This window comes from Lytechinus variegatus, chromosome 8 (assembly GCF_018143015.1).
Source record: "Lytechinus variegatus isolate NC3 chromosome 8, Lvar_3.0, whole genome shotgun sequence".
Taxonomy (NCBI): domain Eukaryota; kingdom Metazoa; phylum Echinodermata; class Echinoidea; order Temnopleuroida; family Toxopneustidae; genus Lytechinus; species Lytechinus variegatus.
Window position 1 is genome coordinate 4,904,934 of NC_054747.1, and position 26,389 is coordinate 4,931,322.

The window sequence follows — 26,389 nt, forward strand, 5'->3', positions numbered from 1 at the left end:
AATGTTAATCCGTTTTTCATGATTACAAAAAGTGCTCGGAATGTTAATTTTTTATGTGGGGCGTTGTGGCCCAGTGGATTAGTCTTCTGACTATGAAACAGAGGGTCGTAGGTTCGAATCCCGGCCATGGCGTAATATCCTTCAACAAGAGATTTATCCACACTGTGCTGCATCCAACCCGGGTGAGGTGAATGTGTACCCGGTATGAAGAAATTAATTAAATGCCTTCCTTTGGGCGCCTAGGCAGCCCAGCTAAAGCCGTGGTAAAAATAATAGCAGGGCCCACTGGGAGAACAGTTTTCAGAACTGAATTGTCTTCCCTTGGTAAATAATACCATTATTATTACTATTATATTATTATCATGTCTTTTTAGGCCTACATGAAATTTCCAAAGTTTGAGCTCGTGATTCGCTCGCAATATCTCACAATTTTGTTTGGGTGGCCTTGCCCTTTAACGGTTGCCCATAGAAATTGACCCGACACTTACACAGCCACTTACACTGCCTTTTATAAACAAAACAAACGGTCACATTTGACTATAATGTATCTCCACGATCTATCATATCACTCTTTCAGTATATACCCAGCTCTTTGCATGATGAATCGATTACTCAAGCACTATTTGATCAGTCTGCACATTACATGTATATGCATGTAAACGAGAGAGAGAGAGATTCCAATATAGTGGATACATTCCCATTCATATCGTCCACATCTGGCAACTCGTCTTCAACCTAGATAGTGGTGGCGTCAGCGCGGTGTTATTCGAACCTTTCTTCGAATTAATACTTCAGCATCTATTTTTTCACGATGAAAGTCATTATGGAATGTTTCATTCTGGTAGCATCGGTAACAGTATTGGGGATACTTCTGGAATATTTCAGTACTAACGACGCAATAGTACCTTGCAGTACGAGTCGGAAACTGTTGCATGCTTACGGGAGAGGATCTTGCAGAATGATGATTAGGTCGTTGGAGTTTAGGCCCGCTAATCATACGGATTTTAACCTTAATCATATGGTCACTTCATATGTGAGAAATGCCTCAAGAATTTTAGCAGGCCAACCGAAAGAATCTTCAGAGAAAGGTAGAATCCGTTTATAACTTTAATAAAATATTTTTAGTTTTTTTTTATAGAAAAGTTTGTATTTTAGTTCAACAAACACTGCATTTATAAGCAAATGAATGCACAAAAACCGTCATGTCAATGATTTTATTCAATGCAATTAGATTTATTTTTATCAGTATGAAACAACTATAGAAATAGAACAAACATGAAATAAATCAGACTTATACATAAACAAAGTATCATACTGAAAGGGACACAGTCAACCTCACGTACGGCCGATCCAAATAAAATATCATATCATTTGACAATTAAAGTAGAAAAGGGGAAAGAATTAGTTAACTAAACCAAACAAACAATCAAAATAACAATTAAGTAAACAATTAATAAGTACTGATGATTTGGTATTTACAATTCCTCCTAGACACGTAAAAAAGCAACTATCGTTAAGTACTGTAATAGAGTATTCCAAATTCAATGGTTCCTATAAAAATTGAATTTTTAAATCGTTTTGTTCTCTCTTTAGGTAGGCCCTATATGAAAATCATTATTGCCCCTGAATGTATAATTATACAGTGCGTATAAAAAAAGTTTACACTTAGAAAAAACCCTGTAAATTATACATTTGTAATATTCTGAAGACTTTTCCACATTTTAACATTGGTACAGATCCATTTAAGTAAATGACGATAAAACTGTCGAGAAATATTTCCGCTTGAGTGAGCACCACTTACTTTTGAAGAGTTAGTGAAAAATGATTTGCGCAGAACCTTGAAATAGTTATGCGAACAAAAGTTGACCTTAATCATGAAAAACATGTAGAATTTAGCTAGTAAAATTTATTTGAAGATATCTTTTACCCTTTTAAACTTGTTTCCTTGCCCAAAACACTTCGAAGAGTGCATTGCGCCCACCCCACTCCCCCACACACCAAAGCCATCGTGACGATATTTGCTTTACACTGACCTGTGATTTACATGTAATGGCTAAGGCTTGATTTTCATTTTGTTAATCATTGCCAAGCTTTGAAAAGTGTGGAGAAACAAGTATTAAATGAAAAATGAAATGTAAACCCACTTTAAACGATAAAAACTTAGTGAAAAAATGCTGAAGATGTCTGATATAAACTTTTGTTCAGATTCAGTTATGTCCTCAGATCCCGCTGGCACAGAAAGGGTAAAGGTTGTGCTTACTAAGTGCTGAAATTTCAATTTGGGTGGCAACATTGCTACAAAATGCTTGAATGTATCCGTTTTATCTAAATTGACTGAAAGTGCAAGGAAAATGTATGAGAAATGTTTCGCAGAGTAAGTTTGATATCACCCTTTCCCCTTGACACAGCGTGAAAACGAGCATTTTTGCGCAAACAGATTTCTGCGAGCTTTACAAAAATGGACAGAGCTCACTCAAGTGTAACATACTGTCAAAACTTTTACTTTCATTGGATAGATGAGACCCAAATCCAATATTATATGTGAAAAAATTACCCACATGTTGCATATATTTTAATTCCCAGGGCTTTTTCAAAGTGTAAACTTTTTTCTGATACGCACTGTATACATTACGATTTACAACAACATAATTACATATTGACTGAGGTAAAATATATTTATAACAGTTAAACATAAAAATTGCAGTCTCATAATTTTAAAAGTTTTACAATTTCAAATATCTCTGAGACTAAAAAAATTGGTTTTGTATGAGTATAAAAAGATGAATGGTTAACGATTCTTATTGCACGTTTTTTCAAGTTTAAAATTCTAACCAGGTGTGAACAAGAAGCGCTGTTCCAGGCAAGAATAATACCGTAACTTAACTCTTAGCCCGCCACGTACACTATCCCCCCTGCGCCATATTAATTTAGGGGTGCCGTATGCATTGTATTGTGACTTGAGTCGTCGTTGGCAGTCCGCTGTATGTGTCGCGAGTCGTCCGTGGCGGGCAAAGAGTTAAAAAAGCGCAATAAATATTCCGTAAAACAATAAGTAGAAAATTGCGTAATCTGTACAAAATGCCTATAATTTTGGAAATTCTGCTACAAATCAAATCAATATGAGGAACCCATTTTCTATTAATTATAATACCAAGAAATTCTACTTGCGATGCCTTTGCTTCACTGAAATTTGCTAATAGCACATGCAGATTGTTAATGCATATTTTTTTAATATTAAAAACCATATACCGTGTTATAAAAGTAATCACAGATAATTTATTAATTGTCAACCAAGAAGTCACCCTTTTTATCGCACTTGCAGAACATCAATGTTATCACGTGACAAGAATATTTGTATCATCGGCAAATAAAATATGTTTCAATTTCGAGGATACAATACACAGATTATTTATAAACAAAGTCAATAAAAGGGGCCCGGGAATAGAACCTTGGGGTACTTCGCACCTTAAATCCTTGTAATTAGATTGACTATTTAAAGTTTTAACTTGTTGTCTATGACTTAGTTAATTGTTTATGGCAAAATTGTTTGGAATTTGAATTTATAAATTAACTACGTTCAATTGATATGAACCTTTTTTTTTGATAATATACATAAAATGATAACATAAAAGAAAACTATAGCAGTGTATCGTATATACAGTAGTATTTCATATCATATAATGCAGTTGTCATGAATTTCCAATGAATTTGCATCACGTTCGTAAAGCGGTAATAAAATAGGAATTGTGCAGAAATTCAAGAGAGAATACAGACAATGAAATAAAGATATGAAGATCAGGAATTTCCATGTTATTAGCTCAAGCTGGGCAGCTGATTATGAGGGAAAAAATAAGCACACCGTTATAGAAAACAAAAAATTCAACAACAAAGTCATGCTGTATGTAGGTAAAAAAACATTAATTCATCAATTTAAAATGTGTCATGACGTTCCAAACATTTAACTCTTTTTTCGTTTGATTTTCTAGAGAAATCTATTTGGGCCTCGTTCGTTAATGAAGGTTATTTTTACCAAGGACCTATTACAAATGGACACTCATCGAATAGTTTCACTAACACGTTACCGCCATTGTGATATTCTGAATGATATTCTCTTTATGTTTTTTCTACTTTAATCCCACCGTGTTCCACCGTCAGTAAATAGGCCATGAGTTGAAAGAAGCAATTCGTGATTAGACATTGATATTGCATAAACTGTATATGCGCAGAAGATAATATATCACTTAAAACATGGAAAATCGATGTGCAGTCCTGGTTTTTCTTTGCCAATCTTAGTTCCATTTATTTCATTTCTGGAAATGTATACATATTTTAAGATAAAGGCAATGGGATTAATCGTCTAATATTTATAATCCAGTTTTTACAATTTTCCTCCTAATATTCCAGAGAAACAGTTCATATCGTGTAGAGAGCCTTTATCTTGTTATTTAGGTCAGTATGTGCGTGCGGAAGTGTGGGGATCAAATGATAACATGTTTTATGTCACAAAATCGTCTGCTTCTTAACTTTGCTGCTTCAAATCTAAAGCACGTTGATTGACAAGGATTTTCTGACACAAGGCATCAACAAACAAACCCAAAACCAAGAAAGTTATACATTTGTCATATTTGTGAATCACCAGATAGGCCTTGGTAGTCGCTATCGTAAAAACATGTATTTTCGCGTGGAGATGCTCATAACACTAGGCGGCAGATCTCGAAATGATGGAGTTAATTTCCATCTTTAATGGGACCATCTTTTGACTAAGCTAGTACAAGACATTTGAAACTACAAGTGTTTAAATGTTTTACTTCAGTTGCAAGGTTCACTTTAGAGGTACATGTAGGAAATTAACGCAGCCTTGCGCGATGACTGCTACATGCAACCATCCGAGTGCGGTGCATGAAACAACAGCTGTCGCTAGGTAACAATAGTTAGGTTACAATATTTAATTGGTTTTGAATGAAATGTCGTCACGGCGACAAAAGCGGTTTTTTTTCGCTCTTACTACGCAGAACTCTCTACAACGAATCGATTCATTTGAACATGCAATTAAGATCACAATGAGGCTTTTGTCGAAGGTTGGTAGCTGGGAGAGGAGAAAGAGCAATAAGCCAGTTAATAAGCCAGTTCGTAGTTCCACTCGGCGCATGATCAGAGGAAGGTCATTAGTAATAAAGTGACATGTTGGTTTAAAATTTATTGGGATAAGCGCCAGCTTTGATGTCTTCATTATTGATATATTTCATGAATTATTTTTTTTTTCATTTACATCCACGTTCACATCAAATGCCCATCAAGTCACAATCGCAAGATTAATGGTCATTGCCAAAGGTTTGTGGACCAGCGGTCCCGTAACACAAAGGTTAGCGATTAATCGCTAAATGAACTGGCCTATCAAGATCATCGTTTTATGCGCATTTTCCTTAGTAGACTGACTAGGAACCAATCAGAATTGTTCTTTCAAATTAGCGATTAATCGCTATCCTGTGTGTTACGGGGCCCAGGACAGCACTTTGTCTTAAAGGTAAATGCCAGTTGTGGTAACGATATCAAAATGAGTTCGCACAGAATCCAATGAAATGATCACCAAAGTGTCTGTTAGCATAAATAAAACATATGTGCCAAAGGATTCTGTAAGAAATTGTGTAATTGCTGAGAAATCAGCAAATAAGCACAGGATTCGGGTCAAGCGTCGGGCTGACATTCAAAGCAATAATAATACACTGTCCCACGTGCGCTTATCTGTGTTGGTGATTTTCAGCGTAGATTTCAAGATTTCACAAATAAAGTTCAGTTTATGTAACTGTACCGGATCTAGATCCTCGATGATATACTGACAATTAAGCCTGGTTTACAGACTTTCTCATGAAATCAGTGTTTATTGCAACTACTGGCATTATCTTTAAGATTCAGACTGGATGAAAAATTGCATATATGTTGTTTGTCCAGAGTCCAGGGCTCCGTAACACAAAGGTTTGCGATGAATCGCAAATATGAAAGAACCGCACTGATTGGTCCCTGGTCAGTATTTTAAACCAAATGCGCGTGTATAACATTGATATTGATTGGTCAGTTCATTTAGCGATTGATCGCTAATCTTTGTGTTACGAAGCCCAGGACGTTGTTTTGATTCAACGATTTTCGACAAAGACCGCTCTGCTATTATTAAGGGTTTTTGACAAAAGATTATCTGCGTTATAGAAAGCGTCTGCGAAATAACTCTTCAACATTTCAGCATATCATTTAAAGCAATTAAGGTACAAATGCACCTTTTCTTCTACTGGAAACGATAGTTGAGGGAATATTGATTCGAAATCGACTGGTTGATGACACTTTAGCACTCTTGAATATTTTTATTAATTAAAGCTTTGAGCCACGCCCACTTTTGAAGCTAGTAATAACAATCATTTAGCATCAATCCTAAGCTAAATCATGTAAAAAGTCAATATTAATAATCTGAAACAAAATGTAAGATATTTTTTGTTCATACAGGGTCAAATTTATGGCCATATAGAACCATCCTAAGATAATATTGGCCATGCCCACTTACTGAAAAATAATGAATAAAGAAAATCATATCATGTTTGGTATCAAACTCAAGCATGTTATGATGACGAAATTGGTTGGACTGGCAAAACTACTATATTTAAAATAGTACTTGCCAGAGCAACCTCGGATAAATAATTGCACTATACTTTCTCAAAGCCTGAGATATTTGTTTTTAATGTGTAATAATACTACAGTATATATAGTGATGATTTGCAATTTTACTTTCAAAATTGTAATTAACGCAAAAAACAATTACTGGGCAATCGAATTGCTCATACCTATAGTAATTAGATCTTTCATGTTGCAATATTAAAGAATAAAGTATAATGTTTGGTGATTGGATATGCTATAATACGTATCACCAATGCACCCTACAATCATGAAGAGAAAAACTGAAATAATATACAAATAGCGAATATGCATGAGTGCGATGGTGCGAGATTTCGCATGAGGTGAAAGAAAGATGCTCTATTCATTATTCGTTAGCCGAGTTGAATAGAGCGTTTCTTTCTTTCACCGAATGCGAAATCTCGCACCATTGCACGAATAAGAATATTCGCTATTTGTGTTGTACAACGCCTCGGAATCAAGCGAAAATATAAAAAAACAAGAGTTTTTCCCTACAGTAATCTATGAAAAGGGAGCAAAAATATTGAAGGCGAAAAGCAAAATCCCACAAGCCGGGTCCACAAGCGCACATGATCTTGGACAGCATTGCGCTTTTAGCCAGCGAAATGTACGCGGATTGTCATTTAATCATCGCACTGTGACGTCACCTCCTAAAGCCGCGCAATGGTACATTTTGGATGGTACGTCTTTTGTGCAACGGTACGACTGTGTGACATTCAGCCTCCCATTTGCTCGCATACAACAAGATAAGTAGGCGTTGTACAATATATAATGGTGGGTCATGAAAAGGATAACAGGGGGTGTTTCACAAAGTATGACTTAAATCGCTTTTAAACGCCGACGCGTATCTGATATGCAGCGCGCAATCTAATTGATCAATACGCTGTAGTGCGCGTCTTTTTACGATCTGACCAATGTGGTAATAAACAAATACATCAGGCTTTGAGAAAGTATAGTGGAACTATTTATCCGAGGTTGGTCTGGCAATTGCTATTTTTCCTGAGGGGCGCAGCCCCGAGGGAAATGTAGTAGTTTTGCCAGTCTAACCATGCTAACCGAGGATTGATAATTTCCATTATATAACTCAAACGAAGATTCTTGCCATCTGATTGGTTGAAAGGTGTTCAATATTTGGTCCATCCTTTACTGCGTGCATTTTGTAATTTCCATTTCACGGTGACCGTGCATTTTTTATTTTTCCATTGCACGGTAAGCACGCTAGCGCTCCCTCATTATAATCATGTATATGTCTACTTGTGTGGGTGTGTGTGTGTGTGTTTGCGCGCATGAAGTTTATAGCGCAGATCAAACTGACTGTGCGCACTCGACTCATATGCATGAAGCAATGCGCGTCACAAAACAATGAAAGCAAAGGGCTCATGAGCTGTCGATACATGGTGTAATCCACCGACTAGCAATAATTTTTTTATCAGAGAAAATTGTTTTTTTTTATTCCTTTATTACATTTTTAAAAACTTTGTAACTGATATGAGTTATATAAAACAAATAATGAAAGTAAATATTTGTGCAATGGAAAGAATATTTACATTCGATGAAAGATTAAAAGTTCCATTCAACTCGGCTAACGCCTCGTCGAAATGAACTTTACATCTTTCATCTCATGAAAATATTCTTCCCATTGCACGCATACACATTCATTATTTGTATACTATGCTTTCGAATGAAAAGCCTGATGTATTTGTTTTCTATCCTTCTTTTAATAATATATAAGCAATGCGCTAAGCTTGTAAAGTCCGGTTACTTGAGTTGAATTACCCATTTTTCTCCAAGCCATCGCGCTCAGCGGAACGCAGATTAGTGCCTGCGCCGATGCATCGCTGGACTTGCCCGGGAGAGAGAGCACGCTGGCCGGTACGCCCGATAGTTTAGCTAGATATCCAGTTTTGTGAAATAATGGCGTCAGACCTCGATATATCCAAAATATATCGACGTCACGCAACATCATACTTGAAATATATTCGTTCACATGATGCTACTAGAACCAATAACTATAAAGGATTCAACCTATGTAGGATATAATGCCTTTTATACCACACCCAACTCGGCTTTAACATGTTAAAATCATACATTATCTTTGGGGAAACACCCCCAGGTCATTTTTTACGGTCTTCATTTTTTTTTTTTAGATGTTTCGTACGATGTATGTCAAAAAGCTACCTTAGTCACACCACATTCCTATCCTCTGACTGCCTTGGCTAGTTTTCCTGGATCTGGAAATACTTGGGTGCGATATCTCTTGGAGAGAGCGTCCGGATTTTACACCGGGAGCGTGTACTATGATAAAGGGCTTTACAACGGAGGTCAGTATTATGGACTACTCTACACTAGAACTCAATATTATTTGCTTGCAATGATAAGAGGATAAAACAACCCTATACCATGATATGAGAAGACGAGGAGGAATGATATTTAAAGCAATACATAGAAAAATGAAAAAATGCCTAAAAAGAAGTTTTTGCATTAATTAGTTGGCTATAGTTTGTACTTCATTCTTATGTTAATGTAACACCAGCAATAACAACGTCATACCTACCGAATCAATTATCAGTTTATCACAGGAATGATTTGATTTGGCTAACAATGCGGTAACATTATACACACGAAAAGAGACAGCCACTAGTAAAAAGGGTTGTTGTACGGTTCATTTGCTACAAAGCTCTGTTCGTGCCAGGAATGCAAAAACAATATAAAATAAATATAGCTCTAGACCACTCAAACTGAAAATACCGTATGTTGATCTCTTGTAACATTATTTATCATTCTTGATGCTATAGAAAGAACAAAGAGTCACATAGTGTAATTACAGTGCGTTCATGCAGTGGACTATGTGAAAATATTCACTCTTAAAATTCTTCTTTAAACCCATATAACATCACAATAATTTTATACTTTAGGATTAAATCATTTTTCCAACATATGTACTTTTTTCAAAACTTTTCCAAAGCTAAGATCACTTTGTCATTATCATCATGATTTTACCATAAATTATTTTTGTAATTTCTTGATTCTTTTGTAACATTGCTTTATGTTGATTTTATGTGTATTTTTATGATTTTTTGTAAAACATTTGCAAATTCAGCTGTAACAAGCTGCGATCATTTGTTTTAATAAAATCTTGAATCTTGAATCTTCAGCTATCTGTTCTTTTGGAAAAATTGGCAATGCCGAAAAGGTGTCTCTACCGGGAATCGAACCCAGGCCCCCAGTTTTGAACGCCGGTGCCTTAACCACTAGACCACAGAGACGGGTCAGTGGCTAGGGTGACCCCGATCCGCTTGACTGTCAGATACATGTAGACAGATTTTCGACACTATACCAATTATAATTTCCTTTGTCGGGTGTAGGTGGGGATTGAACAATGACAAGCCGCCATGCTTCAGCTGAATCAAAGCTATATTGCTTTTATACAGTACATGTATAGGAGAAGGTATACAAATGTGTGAAATTATACATGTACAACAGCTTTGGCAACTCTTTTATTTTAATATTTTGTGACAGAAATGGATAAAGAGAACAATGGTATGCGTAGCTTAAATCAAAGTTCCCCGGAGCTATCTGCCCTTTTGGAAAAATTGGCAATGCCGAAAAAAATGTTTCTGCTGTGAATCGAACCCGAACCCCCAGCTTTGAACGCTGCGCCGGTGCCTTAACCGCTAGGCCACAAAGACGGGCTATTGGGTAGTGGTCTCTGTGGTCTAGTGGTTAAGGCACCGGCGTTCAAAGCTGTGGGCCTTGGGTCCGATTCTCGGCAGAGACATTTTTTCGGCATTGCCAATTTTTCCAAAAGGGCAGATAGCTCCTTGATTCAAGCTACGTCTACCATTGTTCTCTTCATCCAGTTCTTTCACAAAATATTGAAATAAAAAAGTTGCCAAAGCTGTTGTACATGCATAATATCACATATATATATTATCTCTATCTTTCTTTCCGGGTTCATCGGAAAGGTTTTAAAGGAGAACCTGAGAAACCGGAAAAGGGAACTACTCTTATCGTCAAAACCCATGAAATGAGACGGCGGAAATCTTACAAGATGTTTGAAAAAGCGGTACTGATTGTACGGAATCCCTATGATTGTTTGCTAGCCTATGCTAACTTTAATGCTAAAGGTCATACAGGGTTTGCATCACGCAAGTACTTCAAATCTCATGGTAAGCAACATTTTAATTTCATGCCAAAGATCAATTGGATTCTTTTTTTTCGTTCAAACATCATGTATATGACGTCATAATCTCATGTCGTCCTCCCACAGAGGATATAGGAATAAGTGTATCCTTCAAATAAAAGAAGTTCCTGCAGCAGAGTCTGGAAAACACCTGTAATCTTACCAGATTGCGTAATCTTACATAATATCATGTAAAATGACAGGAAATTGGTATTTGGTGTATGGAACCTTACAAATTTCCTTGAAAAAAAACACAATTTTCCCCCTTTTTAAAGAGACCTATTCTGTTAAATTGCAGAAAAATTCCTGGTTTATGAATTTACAGATAATTCTGTTATTGCTTTTATGCAAAATTTTCTCTTTTTCTGTAAAATCAGGGTTTTTCAACAGTGTAAGAAGTTGTCAGAGATGCGCCAGCTGCAAATCACCTGCGCTTGCAAGTCAAAGACGGCGAAATTACATCAATTTTTAAAGTTTGTTTTTGCCCAGATATCTCACGGTTGGCCGTGTCAATTCTTTCATTATTATGCCATCTGAAAAATGCATCATGTATCATGCGATTTCAAAACTTTTGGGCGTCATCAGTTCATCATAAATAAAGTTTATATAAGCCCTATAAAACAAAGATAATCGATTAATCGCTAGTTAAAATTGTTATCAAGATCATCGTTGTATGTGCGTTTTGCTCTGTAGACTGACTAGGAACCAAACAGAATAGCTATTTAAAATTGGCGATAAGTCGCTAATATTTGTGCTACGGTGCCCTGGTCGTCACATGAAAAATTACATGATTGCCCATAAAGAGCTAATCACATATTTACATGATATCAACTTCACAATAGGGCTTATTAGAGCTTATCCGAATGTTATGACGCGCGCACTCGACCAAAACAAGCTTTATGAGCAATCATGTAATTTTTTCGGCAAGCCCACCCTCTGTTTTACTCTAAAATACAAAACCATTTGAAGTAGCTTACTTTAAAAAAAATTGTGTTTATCAAATCTGTAATTATGTTATATGTAAAGATCTGTCTTGTAACATTTTATTTTTACTTTGTAATGTTATGTACATGTATTATATTTTGGATGATAATGTGAAAACGAAATCAATGAAAATCTCAATATAAACAGACCATTGCCATGTTGCATAAAAGTTACCATTAAGGTAACTTTGTCATCCTATGGTAACTGCCATAGGATTTATCTATCAATAAGTAAATTAATAAAATAAAACTACCATAGTAACGATGCTCAACAGCCAATCAAAATCACGGATTACATGCAGTTTACCATAATTGTAACTCTTATGCAACGGGTTCCAGAATAATGCTTAAGGTCATTCTAATCGTTTCAAAAATTAATATCCAGTTGTGCAACGTATAATTGTCAAATATTTTACATTATTAATTAAGGAAGGAGAAAAAGAGTTCATCAACATAATCGATGTTTCCAACACGTACTAACGCATCAGGTGAACCCCAATTTCTCAAAGAACTTGCGTCCATGCATAGGCAATGCATTAATCCATGTTTTCCACTCTCCACCCAGGTGCAATAAATGGGGAGAAAGTAAATCATTGAATGTTCGAGCGTCCGACAAGGGTAGCTTTGATAAAGACTGGGTAATAGTATGTAGCATTTGAACTTCCCTGAAAAGGTTTTCAAGTAATTGATAACTAATGCACTTACCGTGCTTGATCAGATGTCAATCCAACGGTTTGAGTTCTTACTAGACGAATTTTGAATAAACTTAATTTCATATAATAAAATACAAAAGAACAAGTGGGAATATGACATCATCAGTTTGCTCATTGAATATTCATGAAGGCATGTCTAGAACTGTTTCACCAGAACAACGCCAATCTTAAAAAAATCAACAACTCTGTTATCCGACTTTGGTTAATTTTTGCTCTGTGAATTTTACTCTATTTATTTCATACGAATATCTTCATCCCGGGGCGTCCCTTTAAGAAAGATACCCACCCTGATCATGTTTACAAAAAGCTGCTGCTGATGATTCCATTCTGTCTCAAACATTTCCAGCTGGAAAATACGAGAAGGATCTGGAAGAAATAACCCTAGAAAAATAATGAGCATTGGATTTTTTTTTCTTTTTTGCTTATCCTTAGGGCTATCGTTATTACATTACAGTAAATGACAAATAAAATAGCAAATATAATCAGTATAGATCATGTATTGATCAATGAGAATTAACAAAATGGTTGTAGGTCAAATAGTAAAAAGAATGTACATATACATCATGTAATGAACTTAATTTGCTGCAATGCATTCAAATGAAGCCACCCTCAAAAAAATGAATGAAGATAGAATAACATTGCAATCAACCAGAATCAACTATCCATACTGCATTCCATTGACAAGAGTACGAAAAGCAGACATCGACCGTGAATCATTTTTGTATAAAAGCAACACATGGTTGTGCTTGCATTTCGCACTCAAGCAACAGCACTTGAGTCATCCATAGCAATGGCTGGGTGTCAAATTTTTAAGCAAGACAATAGTCCAGTAGAACCACACTTGACCTTCAGGTTGGGTATGTTTTTTTTTTTCCTCGGCGTGGTAGTACAGAGTATATTTTTAAAGGATTCGAAGGGTAAAACGAAAAGAATTCGATGGGTACCATTTGAGCACCCTTGGGCATCGTTTTCTTCTTATAATTTCATTGAAATAAACATTCACTTTTCCTCCATTTACATAAAATAGCATTTTTTCAATAGGAATAATGCAAAATCATTTGTTATGAAATTATAGTTAAAACATATATGCTAACAGAAAAAAGCGTAGGTCCCTGAACACAAAAGCGTTTTTGTGACGGGATATGCCTGTAACACAAATACAATACAAAAACACAATACGAAGGGCGAGAAAAGGACAAAGAACAGAAAGAGTAGGGAATATATTTTTTTTATCGAAGAATCATGCTTGTTATCAGATTGAAGCTGATCAGAAATAGGATGTAAATAAATTGCACGGCATTAATGTCACGTATAGGTCATTTAAAGGTCACTTGAGGTCTCCAAAGGTCAAATTGGGGCACAAAATGTTGTAAAATAATACGAAAATCTCATGTTAGGAAAATTAACATACAGTGTATTACACGTGTATGCATAAACTTTTTTTCTGCTGAATATTGTAGTTGAGGTTGTGTGTCCTCAGAATCTGACGGTTGCCACCTCATTATGACGTCATTGTACACAATGGCCCGTATTCTGAAGTCGGGTTTAACTTAAAATCAGGTTTAAAGTTGTGGTTTAACTATGGAAAACCAGTTGTAACATGAATCTATAACAGTAGAGGTTCAATGCATCAGCTCATTGACTCCCAAAACATCATTAACTGCCTGGAAAGGATAAGTATGACAGTTGTCTTCACCATTAGTAAAGAGCACAGTAAACATTAGAAGCATTCAATGTAAACCAAATTTCGAAACGTTTGGCTTCTCATAATTTAGCACAAGGTTAGACCATGGTCTATGAAATACGGGCCAATGACGCGTATACATGGCACTGATTGGTGTACGCATTGTATATTTTAGCGCATGCACCGCATTGGACTGTTGAATAAGGTCTCATATTGAACAGGCAAACGAATCAGACCAACATGTGCGTTTTTGATACAGAAATCAATAAATGAAATGAAATTAGCGTTCGTGATTCTAGTTTGGTTTCACACGTGCTAAGAATTCATCATTAGCCCTTTATTCACTGGAATATGGAAGCTTAAAAGTGCCACCGAGATGTTGAGATAATTATCTCGGGAAGTCGACATCTTGATAGCAAAATATAAGATGACGAGATCCTGGATCTCATCATGTTGACATCTTTTAGAAGAGATGATGAGATGACGAGATCCTGGATCTCATCATGTCAACATCTTTTAGAAGAGATGTTGAGATGACGAGATCCTGGATCTCATCATGTCAACATCTTTTAGAAGAGATGTTGAGATGACGAGATCCTGGATCTCATCATGTCGACATCTTTTAGAAGAGATGATGAGATGACAAGATCCTGGATCTCATCATGTCAACATCTTTTAGAACAGATGATGAGATGACAAGATCCCGGATCTCATCATGTCAACATCTTTTAGAAGAGATGTTGAGATGACAAGATCCCGGATCTCATCATGTTGACATCTTGTAGAAAAGATGATGAGATGATGAGATGATCTTGTCATCTCAACATCTCTTCTTAAGATGTTGACATGATGAGATCCAGGATCTTGTCATCTCATCATCTCTTCTACAAGATGTCAACATGATGAGATCCAGGATCTTGTCATCTCATCATCTCTTCTACAAGATGTCAACATGATGAGATCCGGGATCTTGTCATCTCATCATCTCTTCCAAAAGATGTCAACATGATGAGATCCAGGATCTTGTCATCTCATCATCTCTTCTAAAAGATGTCAACATGATGAGATCCGGGAACTTGTCATCTCAACATCTCTTCTAAAAGATGTTGACATGATGAGATCCGGGATCTTGTCATCTCATCATCTCTTCTAAAAGATGTCGACATGATGAGATCCAGGATCTCGTCATCTTATCTTTTGCTATCAAGATGTCGACTTCCCGAGATAATTATCTCAACATCTCGGTGGCACTTTTAAGCTTCCATACTGGAATCATCATTCAAATTACGATTATTATTTTTTTTACCGTGTGAAAGGACGGTTCGAGTGGTTAAAGGCCACCGCACACCTTACGACCCAACGGTCTACGACTGGCTGGCGACTGAGAGGGGGATATGTGATGTCACTGATCTTGTCAGCTTGATAGTTGCAGGCCGGTCAGAGACAAGTCGCAAGGACAATCGGAAGGATTTGACACGCAAAAACCTTATGACTGAATCACTGGCTCAATCCAACTTCCAGCCAATCAGACAGCAGAGTTGTACGACGGGCATATGATAAACAACGCGCATACGCAGTAGTAAGCGCATTTTCCTAGTTTTTTATGGCCAAAAGCAAAAGCGCATGCGTGGTAGTCGGATCGCAAGGTATGCGTTGTCGAGGCTTATGACCACCTTGCGATTCATCTCCCCTCACCAAAGACCTTTTATCTATTATTTATTTATTTATTGATATATTCATATTCCACAATCATCAAAGTACATTTCGTAATCATGTTTACAATGAAAAAAAAAAAAGTGCATAACATATGCAGGATTGAAACGTAGCAATGAAATGAAAAAAGTGGAGGGGCCTACTAAAAAGCAGAGCTTGTAAAATGTAGACCCCCTATCAAAACTTTATACAAGGGTAATAATTATCATACAAATAGAGTAAAATAATCAGCAAAATTCTATAAAATTATATAGATATAAACACTGTAAAACAAATGTATTTACACTATATACAAAATTAAATATTGACTTTAAAAAATAATCAATACTACCGTGGATAAGTATGAAGTTCACAAATGTTAGATTGAATCAATAAGAATTCAGGAGAAATTTTTTGATGAGTAATTTAAATCGTACAAGATTAGCTGCCTCTTTCATTTCTCTGTCCAGAGAATTCCAGAGTTTTGGTCCTGTGAAAAATACAGTTTTGCTAGAAAATACTGTTTTACTTTTAGGTAAGTGATAGTCATTTGATTGTCTCGTATTATATGAATGTAAAGTATTGTTTCTCATAAATTTCTTTTGTAGGACATTAGGTACACTAATTCTATCTAGCTGATACATGAATTGGAATAGTTGCAAGCGGTACAGGTCATTGATTTTAAGGATACGTTTCTGACGAAACAATTCATCCGTATGAGCTCTAAAGGACATATTGCATATTATTCTCAGTACTTTTTTCTGAAGTAGCAAGACTTTATTTAGTCTAGTTTGAAAGGCATTACCCCATGCCAGAATTCCATAATTAAGATATGGTAGAATTAATGCACAATACAACATGGATAGCGCCTGTGCTGGTAGAACGTATTTAAGCTTATTGATGACTCCAATATTTCTTGACACAGTTTTGCAAGTATTGTTGATATGAGCGTTCCACGTAAGCTTGTTATCAATAGTAAGACCTAAAAATTTTGTTGTTTGCACTTCTTTGATTTCAGTATTATCTAAAAGTATTTGATGCGGTAGATGTTTCAATGAATGACTAAAAAGCATATAATTAGTTTTTTTGCAGATTCAGTGACAATTTGTTGGCTTTAATCCAGTTTGTTACTTTTTTAAATTCTGTATTCATAGTGCTCACAAGTACATGTGGATCATGGTGTGTATAGAAAATATTGGAATCATCAGCAAAGAGAATAAATGAGAGAACATGAGATGAATTTTTCATATCATTAACATAAAGTATAAATAACAAGGGGCCAAGAATACTACCTTGTGGAATTCCACAGGAAACTGGCCTTGTTGGAGATTCTGATTCATTTACTGTAACAAACTGAACTCTATCAGTAAGATAACTCCTAAACCATTGTAAAGCTGTCCCTCTGATACCGTAATTTGATAGCTTACATAACAGTATTTCATGATCTATTGTGTCAAACGCTTTTGAGAAGTCAAGGAATAATCCTACAGTATGATCAGAATTATCAAAAGAAGTAGATATTTTATTTATTAATGTCAATATAGCATGAGTTGTATTATGTTTTTCTCTAAAACCAAATTGATTATCACATATAATACTATATTTCTTAAGGAAAGCAACTGTCCTTTTATAAATGATCCTTTCAAGAATTGTTGAGAACGAAGTTAACAAAGATATTGGGCGATAATTACTAGTAATTAATTGGTCCCCCTTCTTGAAAATGGGTATAACTTTAGCTATTTTCATCTTCTTTGGGACCTGGCCAAGCTGCAATGATAAATTAAATATATGAAGCAGGGGACCTTATAATATATTACTAGACCGAAAGCTGCGCTCGCGTTCAACACAAAACAAATCAGATTAGGCTCCGCCTACCGCGATCATTTGAAGACAAAAATAAGCCCTCATTGACATTCATGAGCGTAAATATATTCATAATCCACCCTTTTCATTGGCTAAGAGCGTCATTAATACGCGATTTCCCCGATTCTTTGTCATCGATACTAGTGGTATCGTGTTACAGAATTAATTATTCATTTGACCTCATTACGTCATCTAATTTATTCATTCTGAAACTTTTCTTTCCACACAAAAATGGACCTACGAACACTCCGGTGAGTACGTATAAATTGATATAACCACATGAATTCAGTGGACTATTTACAAATTTCACACTGTATTTTGTGATCTTAGGTTATTTCATTACCAAATTAAAGAGTTTGCTATCATTCTTCTTTTAAAGGAAAGCAGAATTTGGTCTTTGAAATTGAAGTTGGATTGTCATCGTCGCCCAGTGCAGCCTGTATGTTGCTTGCAGTGTTGCGGTTATGCCGCTGTGTTAATTACATGTATTTTGTACGGGCTCCTAGCCGATTGGGCATCGAGAGATATTCGAGCCGATTTGGTTGACCTCCAATGGCTCCAATTAACAAGGACCTACCCACGATTGATTAAAACAAGAAGAATGTACACTAACGTTAGATCTAGAGGGAGATGGAGGGAGATCTGCATCTATCTTCAGTAGATCGAGACCCAGTCAGGAATAAACTGTGAAGTGGAGTGTGGATGAATAATTGCCTGTAATTGTGTCAATCCTCACTTCAGGTTCAGATATCAAATTTATTTTGCATAACTTCAGGCCAGGCGCGCCGGAACACTTTCAGTTTTAGGGGGGCAAAATCCGTAAGGGGGCACAATATTTTGGACAGCGTGAGATACTCAGTTGCCAGGTACACTGACCTAAAAGAGACATTTTAAGGACAGTGCCATTAACTGATCATGCAATGCGAGCGCGAAGCGCGAGCTGAAAATTTTTGACATTCATACCTAGAAAGGGACATTGTCAGCAATTTTTATTAATCATGTTACATTCCTGTCTCGCTAAACAAACAATACAAGCTAGAATTTTGTAAAAAATTATGTTGACCCCAAACAGGGACATTTTAAGGACTATATTTTAGAAATCAAGAGTATACATATCTCACTATATTCCTTTAATGCGAGTGCGAAGCGCTTGCTGATTTCGTTAGGGCTATAAACTCAGGAAGCTCTTGTAGCCATTTTAATCATGATTATCAGACGCATCTCACTAATCAAATATTGCGAGCGCGAAGCGCGAGCTGAAATTTAGGAAATTCAGACCTTCTAAGGCTTGTTTGTAGGAATTCAGTAAGACCATACATATTTCACTAACCAAATGATGCAAGCACGCAGCGAGTGCTGAAAAGGGGATATTTTGAGGACTATTTTTAAGGAATTCATTAAGTGTATAGATATCTCACCACAGTAATCTAATGTAAGTGGCAAGCGCTTGTTGATTTGGTTTGAATTACATCTAAACACATGAAGCACTTTTTGTTGTCATTGTTATGATTATCACACGCATCTTACTAATGAAATATTGCGATTGCGAAAAATTGAAAAGCTGAAAATTTTTGATATTCAGATCAGAATAAGGGACATTTAAGGACTGATTTGATAAATTCATGAAGAGCAGACATATCTCATCAATCCTTTAATGCGACCCTAAACACGGACAGGAAATGTTTTACATTATAAATGGGGCGATCACTTTGATTAGTCATGAAAAAGAAGCATATGTCACTACATAAAAAAAAACGATAGCTGGAACTGCGGAGAAACATATTTGGTGTATATTGACTTGATTTGACAACGTCGTGTCTCTAACATATACATGTACTTGAAAACTATAGTATTCAGAAAAAAATATTTGATCTATTCTATCTAGTTAAACAGACAATGCGAGCTCCGAGAACAATAAAGACATTGGCCCTGAGCAAATTATGTTTCATAAAGTTATGACCAAAAAAATGTTTATTTATGTAATATACAGCAACATATATACAATATAATATTAAATTAATAATTTCTTTTTTCCACTACGTTTCTCTTTCTTCCTCCTTCTTTTTCTCCTTTTCCTCGATTTTTTTTTGTTTTGAGGGGGGGGGGGGCACGTGCCCCCATGCCCTCGTAGTTACGCCACTGACTGGAGCAAAATGAAATATGACAAGCTTAATTGTCTAACAATTTCAAACCTTTCTGAAAATCATTAAAATTTAAAACATTACTCGATTTATGTGCTTCCTGTTGCATATTTGTATGGCTGGGAAGCACATTTCGATGACTCCTTCAAAATCTTCTTTTTTCTTTACATATTTTCTGGGGAAAATGTGACCATAGCTAGGAAGTGATGAAAAATAAAATAATAACGTTTTATTTACCGAGGGTATTAACCACTTCATTTAGGAAACTGCTCTACCAGCGGGCCCTGCATAACATTATATGTTATATCAAATTCCAGGAAATATTAATTTGTAAATAAGCATGAACTGATTAACAAATTACCGCAGTTCATAATGTACATATTATTTATAAGAAAGATATTATATTTAGTCTGAAATTTATTCATTAAAAGGTTAAACGTTATCACACTGTAATAAGATGGAAAAGGGGCTTATTAAAGGTATGTTTCATAGAGGGACATTTTCATAAAATACGCGAGGCTTACTATGATATGTAATTGCCCCGTCAGGGGCGAAATTTTTTCATATTTGACAATGGAAATGGCAATTTGTAGGCAGAAAAGTGCCTTCATCGTTTACTTTTGTCCTTAAATAATTTAGCATTTTTCTACTTTTAGGGGGCACGTGGGGGGGGGGGCAAAATCCCGTTTTGCCCCCCCCCCAAAAAAAAAAAAATTATTTGGGGGGGCACTTGACCAGCTTCCGGCGCCCGTGCTTCAGGCTTCTGCATTTAGCCCCCACCCATTTAAATTTATTGTAATTTATATAGTTAGACTCTGTTTTAGAAATAACTAGACCAAAGCTTCAGTCTCTCTACTTTGGTTGTTCCGCTGAACTGCGTTGGCTCGCTCACTCACGAATAGTAAAATGTCAGAAATTGTTGAATAAATCCCCAGAAACGACGGTTATTCCTGTCTAAGATATAACGTGCTGCTCTGCATGTTTGTCTTATTATAAATAGATCTAGGCCTAGGACATATAGGCCTAACGTTCGATCTAAATTCTAACTTGGTTAACAGAGGATCATCTAGATCTAGTGTTGCTTCTTATTATTTTAGACTTACTTTACTTTTATTCATCGATGCTTTCTAATTCTAGGCCAACCTGATTCAAATCTAGTCATCTAACTTATACTTTCCCAACCGTGACACTTACTCCCAGGGCTTATGATCTAGGTCTGTAATTTAGGCCTAGATCTAGGTCTGGGCCTAAACGACTCCATTTACATGTACGAGAATGACTGCAGTGTCAGTGGACCAAGGACTAGATCTAGATCTACTCTAAGTCAATGGCAATGAAGTTTAAACTTTTAGCCAGGAATAAAAGTCAGAGTCAGACATCAAATCCATATAGATCTCGGTTTAGAACCAAAGCTTTACTTTCTAGGTCTAGATACTAGATCGAGAGTCCATCGTTACTATCTAGATCTAGACCTAAAAGTAATTTAGATACGCGAAAGCTGTTGCACAGCTCTGAGTCTTGGACTAGATCTATACTTTCTTACAAATATATCTAGACCTAGTGCATGAGATGAAATTATGTTAAAGTCAAATGAAATAAGATTCGGAAATAAAAAGATGCAGATGCTTTTTTTTTTGGGGGGGGGGGCGCAGGCATGTGAAAATTTTTTTAGAGAAACCTAAAATTCAGAAAGCGAGGGCCAGACATGACCAATATAGGGCTGTTTTGTGGCATTTTCTAAAATAAAATTGAAGGATGTCATGCAATTCTTTTTTTGATGAAGGTTTTCACATTTCAGCTCTTTTCAAATCCCTCCCCTATACTTTATATATAAGGCCATGAAAAAGATCACTTATTAATTATTGTACTCTCTTTTCTTTCACAAACAGGTTGAGTTTGAAGAACAAGAAAAACAGTATAGAGGTCTACCTATATGGTTCAAGATGATGATCATAAGTGCATGTATCATTTTGCAGATTCTCATCCAGGTATAAAAGTTAAACTAACCCATTCAAAATTACAGATTCATTACATGCATTGAATGTTAACCATGTTTGCATTCAATAAAAATAACCTGAGCCACAAAGAGGTAGGATCTGTACTGAATATACACTTCTTAAATATAAAGGCTGTCGAGTCTAAGGTAGGACCAATGTCAAAAGTTATGTACCTTGGGCAAATTTATAAAATAAGGTCATGTCCTTGATCTACTAGTAATCAAATTGCATTTTTATTTCTTATTTGTTTATAAACAAAACAATATTTATTTTTCAAGAGTTATATTTAATAAAATTCATTTTATTCATTCTTTAGTGTGATATTCATATTTCATATTTGTAGATTTACATTTTTTTTACATTTTTTCTGATAGGATGATGCAGTTTGACAATTTCCATGGAGGTGATTGATGATGATAAATAATTGGTGAAGTAGGCCTAATAGAACAGTGACTGGACCACAAAGAGAAATACAAACTACAGCAGTTATATGAGTGAGTGAGTTAGTTAGTGATTATTTTTGATAATGGAGGTTGTTAACATTTTTTTGGCAACAAATAGACCTGCCTTTGAAAAACCCATTTCAATTTTGTTTTTTTAGATTATAGTTACTGTCGTTTTTAATTACAGATCAAAATATTCTGTGCAACAAAGCATATCAACTTTAACTCTGACTATTCAAATAATTTATATATGTTAATTTATATATTCATATTTACGAGAAATCTCTGACATTTTTCAAAGAGTACATGTAGTTGAAATGGAGAGTGTTATGTAAACTGCATAGAATAGGTTTAAGTGATATGCTTTATTGAAGTACAAGTTTATAATTAGTAGAAGTAAGATTTCCTATGTTATGTGTTGAAGAAACATATATATATGCATAGTCTCACTTTTCTTAAAACATTTATGTTTTATAAATCATGACAATTTAAGTTAATTGATTTTCTTTCTCTATTTTTTCAATCTGCAGGACTGGTGTAACAGATGTTTTCATTCAAGAAATCCAACAATTCAACATTGAAGACTTGGGAACCACATGATGAAGATGGAAAAGGTTTTTTTTCCAAGTCCAATTTAAAAAAAATTATTATCACAACCCAAATTCATGACGTATGAAATTTCTTATTGATTTTCATTAAAACTGGTTGCAAAAAGAGAAGCTATAAACATACAAATAGGAGCGGCTGATTGAAGTTATAAGTGTGGGGGGGGGGGGCACAGGGAAATTGCTGTTTTATGTGAAATTTTTATAAAGTTGCGAGCGAGCAAAATTTTGACATTTTAAAAACAAATATCCAATTTTGTGATAGATTTTGACAAAATATTCAAAATAATATATTTCACCCTTTGCTTTCCTTTTTCTTTTTTTTGTTCGTGATTTTTTTTTTTTTTTTTTTTTTGGGGGGGCAATAGCATTGGCGGCGGAAGGCAAAAAAGTTAGGGGGGTCTACCTGAATCTATCCACCTAAATCTTAGAAGGGACCGCAAAAATTTCCAGCCAAAAAAAGGGTTGTCAACCACAATTTTAAGGGGGGGTCTACCTGAATTTAGGGGGGACGCAGGAAAAAAATTGACGAGCAAAAAAAAATTCTCAACAAAAAAATTTAGGGGGGGACTAGACTGTCCCCCCACCTCAAATTTAGGGGGACAGGTCCCCCTATCCCCCGCTTCCGCCTGCTATGGCCAAGAGTCCTTCAAGCCCCCCCCCCTCCATGTGTGCGAAACTGCTTATATACCCCACTCACATGAATTATTAAACTTAATGCACAAAGGATTTCCTTCAGAAGTATATTATAGAAATGAAAATATTGTTTTCTTGTTTCAAAGGACATTCGTCATGGTGACCATAAAACAGATCCTTCTCAGGTGAAAGGGCACAGAACAAGTTCTTTAGGAGCACCTTTCTTGGGTAAAAGGGGGCAGTGATTCAAGAAAGGGCACTTTCAAGAAGGCGAGGGGGCATTTTGTAACACATGAAACGGGCCCTCAGATGGAAGGGCACAGAACACGTGGGGGGGGGGGGCATTTGGGGTAAAAAAATTGCATATGAGGAAGAGCATTGATTGGTAACACCTAAAACAGGTTCTCATCAGGTGAAAGGGACACGGAACACGCTCGTGAGGGGGGGGGGGCATTTTTCTTGCATAAAAAAGGCACTTTTCAGTGCTTCAAAAGGTAGTGGGAATTGTGCCCCCCCAGCATACAAAAAAAATAGTTTGGTTCAAAGTATTAACATACGCTTAAGAAAAAGGTAAAGCTTAATCCTCATGATGATGTGATTTTTTTCTGGATAATTAATAAAATTCACCACTAACCAGAGAATTCCTTCATGTCTTTCATTTGTGTTCATATAGTATTTGTACAGAGCTAAAATGAAAGGGATTTGGAATTGGCAAATTCAAAATGAGACTGAGATCAAGAGAGGGAAAGAGTGATGAGAAGTGGGTTGAAAAGCAATGAGAAAAGAATAGAGGGCACATATGAAGAGATAATTTAGAGGGGGTGTAAGAGAGCTGATGTTTGAAGTAGGAACAAAAGGGATGGAAGAGAAATAAGACGAGATTTTTGAAAACCAGGAGACAGATAACAAGTGAAAAAAGAAGAAGGAAACATATGAAGAGTTAAGTTGCAAAAGGGGCTAGGGCCACTCCAAGAAAATCATTTTTTTTATTCTCCCATATTGCAATATTCTTATGCGAAAATGAATTTTCATGTTACCCTACCATGAGAAATTTAAAATTGGGTATAAAAGAAATCTACTCATCTTCATATAGATATCATTTTCCAGAAAAATTATGTATGGACCGTGTGGTGATAACTGATAAAGGTCTGCAAGCGTAGACTATACTTTGTTATTACACGTGACTACTTGCATGGAGAAAGTTGTGGCTGCTGTTAAGATGACGCAGTAGTGATCGTTGTTGCATCTCACCTAATAAATGTCTGTTGTATATACGTTTAAAGCACTGCCTACTGGACTTTTGATTTATATAACCTAAGTTCCAACTATGGTGTCAGAAGTGGTTCCAACCATGGTGTCAGATCCTGCATTATTATGCTGAGTAACTCACCGAGCTTTGAGATGGAAGAATCATTGAAATAACCATGGTTTGTCCCCACCCCCACCCCAACCTTTTTACCTAATCGCGACTTGATCTTATTCATCAGCATATAGGCCTATAAGACGCAATACAAACATTGTTTTGTTTTTAAGTGATATCGCTTGTGATATCGATACTTTATAAAGCGCAACGTATCGCCTCAGATTTGCGCTTGCTTGATTCGCTGAATCCTTTGCGTCACGAGCGCGTAACAAAATGAATACATTAATGAATTTTCCAAGTTGACCTTTGTCATTGCGCTGATGTGCGTATTGTGTAATGCACGTACAAAACCACAATTGACGAGGGAGCATCGTACGAAATTAATATTAATGATGGCTTATTTTAGCTTCTAATGGATTAAACAAAATGGCGGTAGCTTCGGGGGCCTGCCCCTCACTCAGTCGCAAGCCAATGAGCTACCAATCAAAATCAGAAAGAAACATTCAAGGTCGAGTTTTTTATATTCGCGGAACATTTTCTTAGAAAGTTGTATACATTTTTTTTTGGTATCATTTAACATGCCTTTGCTTTTAGTCTAAATTGTGATATTTCGGCATTGTTCATTATACATGTACTACAAACTATGGTTAGTAGTAATAGTAGTAATATATAATGAACTGTTCATTTTAAATAACAAAGTGATAAACAATTATGTTTAATTGTCTAAACTACAAGGGGCCAGACTTGAACAGCGTTCATGCTACTTTCTGGCTCCTTTTATGCCGTTTTAATACTAATTGGTGTTGTATAAACACTTGTCTGGTGTTAGACCAACACCAAACTGGTGTGGTTTAACACTTCTCTTGTGTGGACATATAGATTCTGGGCATTTGGTAAATCAACATCGGATTTTTTTTTGTTTGCAGTGTGCAGCATTACAACATGGTTGAGAGGAAGTCTTTCTTTAATTTAATTTCCTTTTTCTAATTAAATGTTTAATGTTTATTATTTCCTTTTAACAGAATGGGATAACTTCGTTGAGAAGAATTCTCAGATCTGGGAGAATACTATAGCATCGTGGATCGCTCTGAATAACACACTGCTTGTATTTTACGAAGATCTCCAATCGGAACTCTGTCAGCAGATCACAAGAATTCTGAAGTTTCTTGGCGTTCCTCTCGACGAGGAAAGACTAAGTTGTACGGAAGCTTATCCACAGGGGAGATTTCGTCGTAACAAGACCGACAGTGATAGATTGTTCGATCCTTACACAAAACAGCATGAAACAATCATTAAGACACATATCGACGCAGCTTCAAAATTACTCCTTGAAAAGGGCTACATTTCGAAGAATTTAACTTATTAGTGCAGGATAGGCCCCATAGAAACTTGACCAAACCTTGTTTTT

At 35.9% G+C, this 26,389-nt stretch overlaps 1 protein-coding gene and 1 long non-coding RNA gene across 2 annotated transcripts; both read left to right on the top strand.

The window, feature by feature from the left end:
* The first annotated feature begins 697 nt into the window (after positions 1 to 697).
* LOC121420687 (WSC domain-containing protein 1-like) lies at positions 698 to 26,389 on the top strand. The gene is made up of 4 exons (XM_041615349.1): positions 698 to 1,088; positions 8,826 to 8,999; positions 10,644 to 10,847; positions 26,004 to 26,389. Exons 1-4 carry the CDS (start codon positions 812 to 814, stop codon positions 26,345 to 26,347), a joined length of 999 nt encoding a protein of 332 aa, XP_041471283.1. The 5' UTR covers positions 698 to 811; the 3' UTR covers positions 26,348 to 26,389.
* Positions 21,914 to 23,012, top strand: LOC121420688. The gene is made up of 3 exons (XR_005970798.1): positions 21,914 to 21,925; positions 22,309 to 22,428; positions 22,908 to 23,012. It is a non-coding gene; the product is annotated as an uncharacterized LOC121420688 (long non-coding RNA).